This window comes from Cherax quadricarinatus, unplaced genomic scaffold (assembly GCF_038502225.1).
Source record: "Cherax quadricarinatus isolate ZL_2023a unplaced genomic scaffold, ASM3850222v1 Contig1630, whole genome shotgun sequence".
NCBI lineage: Eukaryota > Metazoa > Arthropoda > Malacostraca > Decapoda > Parastacidae > Cherax > Cherax quadricarinatus.
The window spans coordinates 24,134-38,342 of record NW_027196656.1 but is presented as its reverse complement, the minus strand read 5'-3'; the positions used below and the strand labels follow the sequence as shown (position 1 = coordinate 38,342).

General features: G+C 44.8%; 1 protein-coding gene across 2 annotated transcripts in view; it reads left to right on the top strand.

The window, feature by feature from the left end:
• The window catches only part of LOC128697160 (uncharacterized), a 33,348-nt gene extending 24,527 nt beyond the window's left edge, over positions 1–8,821 (top strand). The window contains exons 2-3 of one of the 2 annotated variants that reach the window (XM_070081085.1): positions 5,117–5,170; positions 5,522–8,821. In XM_070081085.1, the coding sequence (XP_069937186.1) occupies positions 7,248–8,594 (1,347 nt within the window). In that variant the 5' untranslated portion in view covers positions 5,117–5,170; positions 5,522–7,247 and the 3' untranslated portion in view covers positions 8,595–8,821. Of the gene's footprint in view, positions 1–4,894; positions 5,171–5,521 lie in introns of those variants that run through there. The other variant, XM_070081086.1, reaches the window with a different exon arrangement.
• The last annotated feature ends 5,388 nt before the right edge of the window (positions 8,822–14,209 follow it).

The following is a 14,209-nucleotide window of genomic DNA, read 5'->3' as shown; positions in this document are numbered from 1 at the left end:
AATCATGACATGGCCTCTTTAAAAACCTGATGTTAAATTCGAACCTTGATCTGATTGAATTTAATGTAATATGCCTATTGTGCAAAGAAGCATACCAAAGCATGTACTATATTTCTGGAATTAATTTTTGACAATGGAATAGCCTTGGGATACCTCGTTGCCATATCCATGATAGTGAAGATATACTGGTTACCCCTTTTTGTGTGGGGCAACGGTCGTACACAATCAATAACTAATCTTTCAAAATGCCTGAATTTTTAGGACTCTTTATTAGAAGTAAAGGGGCAGATGCGGGATTGTGCGCCATTTTGCCTATTATTTGACAAACAGGACATCTCCATTGTTTGTGAGCAGTATAGGTCCTCATCAGGGGCCAATAAAAATATTTCCGAATCTTCTTCTCTGTCTTACGGGATCCTAAATGACCTCCCAGCGGATTATTGTGCGCTAGTTCAAATACCATACTGCTCATGGATGAGGGGACCACCAACAAGTTTCCTTTCGAAATAGAATTATTATTATTACTTCTTCTCCAAAGAAAACTGTCCTCATCTAAAAAGAAACCTTCTGTATTCCTATTTGTTAGACTTATATCGTGCTTTAGAGCTTGAAGAAATTCCCCTTTATTACATTTTCTAGCTAGGTCCACAGGGACCAGTAAAACATTTTTAATGTCACCTGTGGTTCCGGTCTGTATCGCTTCGCTAAACAGGAAGTTTAAACCTAATTCCTCTTCAAGGGGGGCTTCTTGGCATGGTGAAGAGGCTCTTGGTCTGAGGAATTAGACCTGTTGGTCTCCTTCCTCAGACTGAACCTATTTACCCCCCAATCCCCCCTTCCCTATCCCATCCTCCCTTTTCCCTTTCCTCCTCCTCCTCCTTCCTGTCCCTCCCTTACTCCTTTTGGCCTTTGGGATTCTTCCCACAGGCATGCTGGTTCCTAGGTAGTGGGAAGGGTACCGGGGTCCATCCCATTCTGTTGAGGTTCTTGGGGGTGGTGCAGTTTGCTGTGGAATCTGGATCGCCTGGGGATGTCCTCATCCCTCTCCGGTCTCCCGGGGGGTTGGCTTTGGGTGTCTTTTGGGCGACAGGTGTATCTCTGGAGGCTGCCTTTTGGATTCTGGGGGTGATGGCCAAAGGAGATATGCTTAGTGGTGGATATCCGGCCACCCTCTCTTTTGTCCACCGAGGTAGCTCGGCAGATGTGAGGTTGCTATTCCAGATTGCTGGTTTACTGGCATGACTCAAATCTCCTTGAACCCCTTCTTCCACCTCCACATTTTACCTTTCCAGTCTCTGTACCTGGTTCTTCCCCTCTCACTGGCTCTGTTACAAGTGCAGAGGTTCATCCTCCTCCTCATACTGGGCCTTCCTCCCCTGTCCCCTCCCAAGTTTCTTCCTCTTCTGCCACCTCCCAGGTTTCTACCTCTTCTGTCCCATCCCACACTTCTTTTCCAGTTCCCTCCATCCTTTCATCCCCCCTACTTTGGTGTAGTCCATTACTGTCCCTATCTTTACTCACCCTCCTCCCCCCATCTCCAATATTGTCTCCCATACAATGTCTTTGAATTCCGAAACACTTGAAGCTATCTCAGAATATATTGCAAAGACTAAATCATTAATGGACACTGTTCCACCCCCTGTTCCTTCTCTTTCCTTACCTCCATCTGCACAACTCTTTTCTTCACAGCACTCTGTTCCTTTGCTACTTGAACGTTTTCCGCTACCGCCATGTGGACTTTTCTAACCCCTCTAATCCGTAGGCTCCCTTACCTGCGGATTTCTGGTATCTTTATTATTGCCAATTATGGGCTATTTACAATGGAATATCCACAGCCTCGGGTAATCGAGGTGAGCTTCAGATGTTGCTCTCCCAGTTTTCCCCTGTTGGTGTTTGCTTACAGGAACCAAAATTACACACTGCTGTTATTTATCCCATCTCAGGCTATAATTTATTGTATTCTTCAGATCCTTTTTCTGATGGGAATTTTAATGAAAGTGCCCTTCTTCTACACACTGATATTCTGTGCCATCAGCTGTTTGTTCATACTTCACTGCATTACACTGCAGCCTGTATCCACTTGCATAAGTGGTATACAATCTGTTCTTTATCTCTCTCTCTCCTTTGCGGGCATTATCTATCCTAGATTTTGCCTTGTTTCGTCCTTACCGCCTCCACTTCTGTTACTTGGTGATTTTAATGCCTATCATATCCTCTGGGGGGGGGAGAGGATTCTCACTGTGATTCCTGTGGCATTCAGTTGGAGGCTTTTCTCGCCTCTCACCCCTTCCATGTTTTAAATACAGGTACTCGCACGCAATTTGATCCTCGTACTCATATTCTCTCTTGCATCAATCTCTCTTTCTGCTCTTCCCCCACTGCACTAGACTTCACTTGGTCTGTTCTCCCAAACTTACATGGCAGTGATCATTTTCCAATCATTATTACTTCTTCATATTCACCATCTCTTAGTAGCCCACGCTGGCAATTTTGATCAAGCAAATTTGGACCTTTACTCACAATTAACTGCTTTTAGTGAGGTTCCTTCGTCCTGCATTGATGAGCTTTTACATTTCTTCTCGACCTCAGTTTTAACCGCAACTCCTCATTCTATGCCCTGAACCTCGGGCAGGCATTCTCAGAAGTGCGTGCTTTGGTGGTCTCCTGCTTGTGCTTGGGCAGTACATTTGAAACATGCTGCGTAGGGCAGGTACCGGTACAATAGATTATTATTATTATAATCAAAAAGAAGCGCTAAGCCACAAGGACTATACAGCACCGGTACAATAGAACCACAGAGAGACTTCTTGATTTTAAGCAGAAGCATGCAGTTGCTCACCGTATGCTAACTTTTTCTCCCTTACTGCTTTCTTTACATCATTCCACCAATCACTCTTCTTCCCTCCAGCACCCACTTTCCTGAAACCACAAACTTCTGCTGAACACTCTTAACACTACATTCTTAAACCTACCCCATACATCTTCGACCCCATTGCCTATTCTCTTGCTAGCCCATCTATCCTCCAATAGTTGTTTATATCTTACCTTAACTGCCTCCTCTTTAAGTTTATACACCTTCACCTCTCTCTTACTTGCTGCTTCTATATTTCTTGTATCCCATCTACCTTTTACCCTCACTGTAGCTACAACTAGAAAGTGATTTGATATATCTGTGGCCCCTCTATAAACATGTACATCCTGAAAGTTTACTCAACAGTCTTTTATGTATTAATACATAGTCCAACAAACTACTGTCATTATGCCCTACATCATATCTTGTATACTTAGTTATCCTCTCTTTTTTTAAAATACGTATTACCTGTAACTAAACCCCTTCCTATACACAGTTCAATCAAAGGGCTCCCATTATCATTTACACCTGGCACCCCAAACTTACCTACCACACCCTCTCTACATGTTTCTGCTGTATAGCCCTTGTGGCTTAGCGCTTCTTTTTGATTATAATAATCTACGTGTTTCTCCAACTTGAGCATTTAGGTCCCCTACCACACTTACCCTCTTGCTTGGTTCAAAGGTTCCTATACATTCACTTAACATCTCCCAAAATCTCTCTCCTCTACACTCCTCTTCTCCAGGTGCATATACACTTATTATGACCCACATTTCACATCTGACCCTTATTTTAATCCACATAATCCTTGAATTAACACATTTATATTCCCTCTTCCATAACTGATCCTTCAACATTATTGCTACCCCTTCCTTACCTCTAACTCTCTCAGATACTCCTGACTTAATCCCATTTATTTCTCCCCACTGAAACTCCCCTACCCCCTTCAGCTTTGTTTCACTTAGGGCCAGGACATCCAACTTCTTTTCATTCATAACATCAGCAATCATCTCTTTCTTATCTGCACTACATCCACGCACATTCAAGCATCCCAGTTTTATAAAGTTTTTCTTCTCATTTTTAGTGTGTGTACAGGAGAAAGGGTTACTAGCCCATTGCTCCCGGCATTTTAGTTGCCTCATACGACACGCATGGCTTATGGAGGAAAGATTCTTTTCTACTTCCCCATGGACAACATAGAAAAAAAAAACAAGAACCAGAGCTATTAAGAAAAAGAAAAACCCTAGATATGTGTATATGCATATATATGCATGTGCATGCCTATGTAATGTGACCTAAGTGTAAGTAAAAGTAGTAAGATGTACCTGTTATGCAGCGTGTTTGTGAGACAAAAAAGACACCAGCAATCCTACCATCACGTAAAACAGTTACAGGTTTCTGTTTCATAGTCATCTGGCAGGACGGTAGTACCTCCCTGGGTAGTTGCTGTCTACCAACCTACTACCTACAGTGGTAGTGTGTGGAATATGTTATACCCAGTGATCCAGTATTTTAAATCTGCCTTTATTCCCCTGGATAACATTTAAATTGCAGTACTATTATAAAATATTGGATATACGAAGGATAAACAGTTACACAAATAACCCGCACATAAAAGAAAGAAGCTTTCTTTCTCCTGTCTCGTGTTTCTGTTCCTTCTTCATTTATTTCACCACTTCCCCTTTCACGCACCTCGGTGCGCTTGCTCTCCCTCTGTGGGCATCTAGCTCTCTTGCAGTGCTCCCCTTCCTTTGTATTTGACTGGCTCGTTTTCCCACTTCTACCACTACTACTACCTCTTCTTCCTCTACTACTACTACAACTACTGATGAAATTAAGACACATGTGCGGCGTCTGGTTGTCTTTGTTGTGGACGTTTCGCCATCCAGTGGCTGGCTGGATGGCAAAACGTCTATGATGGGGATGCCCGGGTGTTGTGCATGTGTCTTAATTTCATCTTGTCGGTATTATATACAATTCTTGTACTACTACTACTACTACTACTACTACTACCACCACCACCACCACCACCTCTTCCTGCCTATATATAGCCGTCCTGCTCCACCTCTGGTTAGTGTGACTTTGTCAATGGTCCAAGTCGGACCGAAACGTCGTCGTAAGCTTCTCTTTTATGTGCTGGTTATTTGTGTATCGTTCCAGTCACGGTATTGTGCCTTTTTTGTTATTGATAAACAGTTAATTAAAGATTCCTTCAATTTTTCGTTTTTCACATGTGTATGGTGATGTTACCTCTTACTATTGCAGGTTGAAGAGCAGCTTCTAGCTGGGTGACTGAGCTGTTAACTTTAGCTTTATAAAGTAAGTTATAATGTGTTTTACTAACTCTGCTGCTATTGTTATCTGATCTCTGCTTTTATCTTCATCCTTTCTCTCTGCTACTTTCCAAAAAATCCACCTAATGCTTAATCTCCTTTTCTTTCCTATTTTCTTGTCATGTTTTCTTTCCTCTTTCACTATATCCCTTTCTCTCTTCCCTTGTGCTTCTGTTTTTCATGCACTTTTCTTCTCTTTCCTATTTACAGGTACTATTTTTTGAAACTTGAAAATAACTTCATGTATCAAGTTAAAAATGCTAATAAAGTTATATAGAATTTTTGTTAATATAAACATTTAACTTTTGTGAAGTTCTCATAAATTGAATGATTGCAGGTCGAAGGGACGATCCAGGCTGGTTGAGCACATCACCCCCCTCCCATACTGTGTAAGCTGTTACAACTGGTTTTTCCTATCTTTCCTCTACCTAATTCTTCTCTTAAAGCTACTTAAATCCCTTTTTTGTATCTTCTGTTTCCTCAGTACAAGTGCTCCTTGACATTCATTCCAACAAACCCATCATCAGTCGAACATGATATACAGTAAACCTTCGTTTAACATGGTAGTTATGTTCCTGAAAATGCCGTGGTAGTTAAAACTGTTAGACAAACTGAAGAACTTGGGAAAAATAGGGTTATGTTCCTGGGAGCCCCCAAAAAGCCAAGCAACTTTTAGACCAACAGATCTTACAAAAATAAAAGTGAATATGTAATTGTTCATCGTCATGATGTATTATGTTCTTACTGCTTAAGATTACAAATGCCGCAGAAATAATAGTACGTATTTACCTATAATTGTGGGTGCTGGTGTTTGTGGAGAGTTATGGTGTGATCCTACTGGACTGAGAGAATAACAGAGCGGCTAAAAGAGGCCAATATATCTGAAATGCGTAGGGAGTCACTGGTCAGAGAAATAGCAAACATCGAACTTAAGCTAAAGGAATCTTATAGGAGTCAGGAATTGCGGGAAGAACTAAAAGCCATAAATGAAATTAAAAGAAATCCAAAATATTTCTTATGCCAAATCAAAGTCGAGAACAACATCCAGTATTGGGCCCCTACTTGAACAAGATGGGTCCTACACAGATGACAGCAAGGAAATGAGTGAGCTACTCAAGTCCCAATAGGACTCAGTTTTTAGCAAGCCGCTAACCAGACAGAGTCAAAGATCAAAATGAATTTTTTATGAGAGAGCCACAGAATTTGGTAAACACAAGCCTATCTGATGTTATCCTGATGCCAAATGACTTCGAACAGGTGATAAATGACATGCCCATGCGCTCTGCCCCAGGACCAGACTCGTGGAACTCCGTGTTCATTAAGAACTGCAAGAAGCCCCCCTCTTCAAGGGGGGCTCCTTGGCGTGGTGAAGAGGCTCTTGGTCTGAGGAATTAGACCTGTCGGTCTCCTTCCTCAGACCGAACCTAATTACCCCCCAATCCCCCGTTCCCTATCCCATCCTCCCCTTTTCCTTTCCTCCTCCTCCTCCCCACCCCTCCCTTTTGCCCTTCCTTTTTGGCCTTTGGGATTTTTTTTTCCCACAGGCACGCTAGTTCCTAGGTAGGGGAAAGGGTACCGGGGTCCATCCCATTCCGTTGAGGTTCTTGGCGGTGGCGTAGTTTGCCGTGGAATCTGGATTGCCTGGGGATGTCCCGATCCCTCTCCGGTATTCTGGAGGGTGGCTTTGGGTGTCTCTCGGGCAATGGGTGTATCTCTGGAAGCCACCTTTCGGATTCCGGGGGTGGTGGCTGAAGGAGGTATGCTTTGTGGCGGATTTCCGGCCGCCCTCTCTTGTCCACCGAGGTAGCTCCGCAGATGTGAGGTTGCTATCCCAGATTGCCGGTTTACTGGCATGATGGGTAGGGTATGGCACGGATTCCATGCTGCATCTGCGCTACTTGCGGTGCTGAGGCCCTCTTGGGCGCGGAGGGAGATTTCTGGCCCTTTCATTCCTCCTAGGAACTATCCCTCCCCGGTCCCCCCCTTTTTTTATTCTTTTTTTATTTTTATTTTCTTTTCTTCTTTCTTTTTTTTCTTAATAAAAAGAAAGAAGTAAACTAACCATGGCAGCCCTAGTCCATGAACCTGCTACCCCCGGGCCCCTTCTTGATACCGCACCCCGTTCTGACCCCGCCTCATCTTTGAACCACTCTTCGGACACTCCTCATGCCTCTGTACCTCTTGCCGGTGTTGGTGTTGTTTCCTCACCCGCTTCAAGTACTGAGGCCTCAACTGACTCCTTTGATTTATCTGACCTTCGCTCTCCTCTGACTATGCTTCCGGCCTCTCCCTCTACGTTGCGGCAATTTTTGAATCGCCGACCCGTTCCACGTCCGACCAACTCTGGTCCCACGCCTAAACGCCAACGACAATTACCTGCTGATGATACTTCTCCACCTTCTCGTTCTTCTCAGAAAAGATTGACACGTCCTTCACTACCTTTCCACGCTCAGTTTCAGACTGCACAATGGACTAAATTCTTCACTTTACGACCGACTTCCTCTACTGCCTATCTTTCTGACCACAGTATTGGCAAGGCACTCCTATGCCATGTTGGTAAAGATATTTCTTTTCATGCTCTTAAGAGTGGTATGCGCATCATCACCGTACAGAATGCTACCCAGGCTCATGAGCTTTCTCGACTTTCCCATATTGATACTGTTCCTATCACTATTGAAAAACATAATTTTCTCAATTCTTGTAGTGGTACCGTCATTCTGCCCCATACCATAGTTCAACAAAATTTCCAGACATGTGGCACTGACATTCTTGAACAGCTGAAACTCCAAGAGCTCCCAATCCTCAAGGTAGACACTTATGTTCTTCCTGCCCGCAGGCGGAGACGATACCCTAGCAATGTGGCTTGTTTAACTTTTGACAGCCGTGAACTCCCATCCTCAGTTTATGTAGCAGGACATCGGTTACAAGTTCGAAAGGTGATCCCTACACCGCAACAGTTTAGAAATTGCTGGCGATTTGGCCATCCAGCGAAATATTGCAGATCTATCGCCTCGGGTAATCGGGGTGAGCTTCAGATGTTACTCTCCCAGTTTTCCCCTGTTGGTGTTTGCTTACAGGAACCAAAATTACACTCTGCTGTTATCTCTCCCATCTCAGGCTATAATTTATTGTATTCTTCAGATCCTTTTCCTGATGGGACCTTTAATGAAAGTGCCCTTCTTCTACGCACTGATATTCCGTACCATCAGCTATTTGTTCGTAATTCACTGCATTACACAGCAGCCCGTATCCACTTGCATAGGTGGTATACGCTCTGTTCTTTATGTCTTTCTCCTTCTCGGGCATTATCTATTCCGGATATTGCCTTTCTTGTTTCGTCATTACCGCCACCAATTCTGTTACTTGGCGATTTTAATGCCCACCATTTCCTCTGGGGGGTCTTGCTGTGATTCCTGTGGCATTCAGTTAGAGGCTTTTCTTGCCACCCACCCCCTCCATCTTTTAAATACAGGTACTCGCACCCATTTTGATCCTCGGACTGGCACTCTCGCATCGACCTCTCAGTCTGCTCTTCCTCCGCCTCCGCCGCATTAGACTTCATTTGTTCTGTTCTCCTGGACTTACATGACAGCGATCATTTCCCAATCATTCTTACTTCCCCTTCATATTCACCACCTCTTCGTATCCCACGCTGGCAATTTGATCAGGCAAATTGGAACCTTTACTCACACCTAACTGTTTTTAGAGAGGTTCCTTCTTCATCCTCCATCGATGAGCTTTTACACCTTCTCGTCCTCCGTTTTAACCGCAGCTTCTAATTGTATACCCCAAACTTCGGGCAGGCATTCTCAGAAATGCGTGCCTTGGTGGTCTCCTGCTTGTGCTCATGCAGTACGCTTGAAACACGCTGCATGGGGCAGGTACTGGTACAATAGAACCACGGAGAGACTTCTTGATTTTAAGCAGAAGCGTGTGATCGCTCGCCGTGTCATCCGTGACGCTAAATGCACTTGCTGGCGAGATTGTCTCCACCATCACCTCTGCTTCCTCTATGAGTGCAGTCTGGAAAAAAGTATGAAAACTGAGTGGTAAATATTCTCCTGACCCGGCTCCTCTTCTGCGGGTTGCCAATGTTGATATAGCAAACCCACTAGATGTTGCCAATGAAATTGGCAATCATCTGGTCTGTATTTCTCAGGGACTCCATCTGTGCCCCTCATTTCTTTCCTCAAAGTCTGCCAGAGAGTTAGCACCCTTGGACTTTTCTTCTCTCAGAGAAGAACAGTATAATGTGCCTTTTACACTTCAAGAACTGGAGGCAACACTCTCAGCTTGCCGATCATCGGCAGCTGGGCCCGACGACATTCGTATTCGTATGTTACAACAATCTTATTTGGTCACAAGGAGTTCTTCCACAGCTGTGGAAATCCACCATTGTTCTCCCTTTCTGCAAACTAGGCACTACGGGACATGAAGCCTCCCACTATCGTCCCATTGCTCTTACCAGTGCAGTTTGCAAAGTGATGGAATGCCTAGTAAACAGACGTTTAGTGTGGTATTTAGAGACACACAACAGTCTCTCCACTCGTCAATATGGCTTTCGTAAGGGACATTGTACCATAGACCCCTTACTATGCTTGGATACGTATGTTCATAATGCCTTTGCGAATAACCACTCGGTTATTGCCATATTTTTTGACCTTGAGAAGGCATATGACACAACTTGGAGGTATAATATTTTAGCCCAAGCCCACTCCTTAGGCCTTCGAGGCAATCTACCATCCTTCCTTAAGAACTTTTTAACTGACAGGCATTTCCGTGTTTGGGTTAATGTGCTCTCCCCAGACTTTCTCCAAGCTGAAGGTGTCCCCCAGGGATATGTTCTGAGCACAACACTTTTTCTCCTTGCTATTAATGATTTGGCCTCTAGTTTTCCATCAAATATTTGGTCATCACTATGTTGATGACTTCGCTATTGCCTGTGCAGGCGCTGACTGTCACCTCATTACAGTTTCTCTCCAGCATGCAGTCGACCGTGTTTCCAATTGGGCCACCACACATGGGTTTAAATTTTCCAGCACTAAAACCCACCAAATTACTTTCACTAGAAGCTCTGTAATCTCCGATCATCCTTTGTACCTCTATGGCTCCCGTATCCCTGAATGTGATACAGTCAAGTTTCTGGGCCTCCTCTTTGACCGTAGGTTATCCTGGAAACCTCACATTACCTCTCTGAAGACAACTTGTCACAGCCACAACTTGTCACAGCCGGCTGAACCTTCTTAAAACCCTTGCTCATCTTTCATGGGGAGCTGATCGTCGAACCCTCCTTTGCCTACATTCCACCCTCATTTTATCGAAACTTGATTATGGTGACCAGATCTATTCAGCGGCATCTCCTGCTACTCTCTCTAGCCTTAACCCCATTCATCACCAAGGATTACGTTTATGCCTTGGTGCTTTTCACTCTTCCCCTGTCGAGAGCCTCTATGCAGAAGCGAACGTTCCATCCTTATCCGATCGCCGTGATGCCCATTGCCTTCGCTACTATGTACGCTCTCATGATCTCGACCCTTCCATTTATAGAGTGGTTTTGTTCGCCACCCCTGTTTACTCCGTCCCTTCTCTCTTCATTCGCTCTTGTCTTCTCTTCAATTACCACCTTTCTATGTTCATGTAGCATCTCACTTCTCCCTACCCCCCTGGGAAGTTCCAGCTGTTCAAGTCTGTTCTTTCTCTCTCCCTTGCTCGAAAGCCCAACTGTCTATGGTCGCTTCCCGCTCTCTTTTTCTTGACCACTTCCACTCGTTCTCATGCCATTGCTGTGTACACAGATGGCTCTAAGTCTTCTGACGGCGTACGATTCGCAGCAGTGTTTCCGGACAGCGTCATACGCGGGCATTTACTATCTTCGGCTAGTATTTTTACTGCTGAATTGTATGCCATCCTTGCAGCACTTATCCATATTGCATCTATGCCTGTGTCATCATTTGTGGTTGTCTCAGACTCCCTTAATGCTTTACAGGCTATACAGAAATTTGATACACCTTACCCCTTAGTCCTTCATATCCATCTTTGGCTACGCCACAAAGATATTGTTTTTTGTTGGGTCCCTGGTCATGTTGACGTACAGGGCAATGAACAGGCAGACACTGCTGTGCGGTCAGCAGTACATGTCCTACTAGTTTCATATAGAGGTATTCCATTTACGGACTATTTTGCTGCAATATCTTCCCACCTTCACACCCGTTGGCAACAACGTTGGTCTACTATGCTCGGCAACAAACTTCAATCTATTAAACTGAGTATACGTTACTGGCTGTCTTCTTATCACCAGTGTCGAGATTGGGAGACTACTCTCTCCCGTCTTTGCATTGGCCATACTCGTCTTACTCGTGGATATCTCATGGAGAGGCGCCCTGCTCCTCTCTGAGAATTGCCAAGCTCCATTATCAGTCAGCCACATTCTGTTGGATTGCCCACTTTATCAACGAGCACGCAGAATTCTCCGCTGCTCTCTCTTTACCTTCCCTTCTTGCTGATGGACCCACCTTTCATCCAGACTCTCTCATTGACTTTTTGACAACTGACTTCACAAATTCTGATACCTTCAGCCCTTTCTACTTCAATCTCTTGCTACCCCTGTACTATCCCCTGCCCCGCTGATTTCTGTAACCTACTGATCATCCACCCTCGCTTCCTTCCCTACCCTGCAGCGCTGTATAGCCCTTGTGGCTTAGCGCTTCTTTTTGATTATAATAATAATGTCGGAGGATCTCACCTTCAAGGACCATAACATTGTATCAGTCACATCTGCTAGAAAAATGACAGGATGGATAATGAGAACCTTCAAAACTAGGGATGCCAAGCCCATGACACTTCAGGTCGCTTGTTCTATCAAGGCAGGTGAAATTACAGAGAACCTTCACGGCGCGCATAACGTACATAAAACACCTCAATTACTGGGAGCGCTCGAAGTTCCTGAACCTGTACTCCCTGGAACGCAGGCAGGAGAGATACCTTATAATATACCCTGACTAGGTTGGGTGCATTGGCTTAAACCGGCAGGAGACTTGGACCTGCCTTGCATGGGCCAGTAGGCCTTCTGCAGTGTTCCTATGTTCTTATACACCTGGAAAATCCTAAAGGGACTAGTACCGAACTTGCACACGAAAATCACTCGCAACAAAAGCAAAAGACTTGGCAGACGATGCAACGTCTCCCCTATGAAAAGCAGGGGTATCACTAGCACGTTAAGAGAATACAATAAGTGTCGGGGGCCCGAGACTGTTCAACTGCCTCCCAGCATACATAAGGGGGATTACCAATAGACCCCTGGCTGTCTTCAAGCTGGCACTGGACAAGCACCTAAAGTCGGTACCTGACCAGCTGGGCTGTGGCTCGTATGTTGGATTGCATGCACCCAGCAGTAACAGCCTGGTTGATCAGGCTCTGATCCACCATGAGGCCTGGTCACAGACCGGGTTGTGGGGGCGTTGACCCCTGGAACTCTCCAGGTGAGGGGGATGGTAGAGGTTCTGGTACCGAAGTCGATTGTTGTACTAGAGTGTGCATGAATCAGTCGGTCATAAACTCGTATTTACATGGAGGATGATGTGGGAGTTGTCACAGCAACACTGTGCTCTTGGGAGATTCTGAAGAGAAGTTGCAGAGATTGGTGGATGAATTTGGTAGGGTGTGCAAAAGAAGAAAATTAAAGGTGAATGCAGGAAAGAGTAAGGTTATGAGGATAACAAAAAGATTAGGTGATGAAAGATTGGAGGAGGTGAACGTATTCAGATATTTGGGAGTGGACGTGTCAGCGGATGGGTCTATGAAAGATGAGGTGAATCATAGAATTGAGGGAAAAAGAGTGAGTGGTGCACTTAGGAGTCTGTGGAGACAAAGAACTTTGTCCTTGGAGGGGAATGTATGAGAGTATAGTTTTACCAATGCTCTTATATGGGTGTGAAGCATGTTGCAGCGAGGAGAAGGCTGGAGGCAGCGGAGATGTCATGTCTGAGGGCAATGTGTGGTGTGAATAATGCAGAGAATTCGTAGTTTGGAAGTTAGGAGGAGGTGCGGGATTACCAAAACTGTTGTCCAGAGGGCTGAGGAAGGGTTGTTGAGGTGGTTCGGACATGTAGAGAGAATGGAGCGAAACAGAATGACTTCAAGAGTGTATCAGTCTGTAGTGGAAGGAAGGCGGGGTAGGGGTTGGCCTAGGAAATGTTGGATGGAGGGGGTAAAGGAGGTTTTGTGTGCGAGGGGCTTGGGCTTCCAGCAGGCATGCGTGTTTGATAGGAGTGAATGGAGACAAATGGTTTATAATACTTGACGTGCTGTTGGAGTGTGAGCAAAGTAACATTTATGAAGGGGTTCAGGGAAACCGGCAGGCCGGACTTGAGTCCTGGAGATGGGAAGTACAGTGCCTGCACTCTGAAGGAGGGGTGTTAATGTTGCAGTTTAAAAACTATAGTGTAAAGCACCCTTCTGGCAAGACAGTGATGGAGTGAATGATGGTGAAAGTTTTTCTTTTTCGGGCCACCCTGCCTTGGTGGGAATCGGCCAGTGTGATAGTAAAATAAAAAATGATCCCAAGGCTGGGACAAGGGTGGTGGGGCATGGCGGTAGGTCTCCCCCGTTGACTCGTTGGTCTAACCCACAGCCAGGCAGTGTATCCCGAGGGCGATGCTCCAGATTTTTCCCCTCCTGCAAACTGAACCGTGTTAATATTTTACGAAGTGTTGTACAAAAATATGCCTCAATTCTTCAATAGTGCTATAACCAAAATGTGCCAAAGAAAACCGTGTTAAACGATGGTCTACTGAAGTAAACACCAGCATTGAAAAGTAAATTAATAAGTCATGGACTTTCTTGCCTTCATGCTGGGTAATTATCTTAAGTTTCATCTCCAAAGTAATTTCTTTTGCACCGTTATAAAGCAAGTCGAACTATAGGAAGTTGAGGAGCGAGTGTACTGCTAACACTAATCCTCCTTCTTGGTGATTCTTCTCTCTAATCCTCATTTTCTTTCCTAACTCATCCCCTCAAGGAAGGTTCC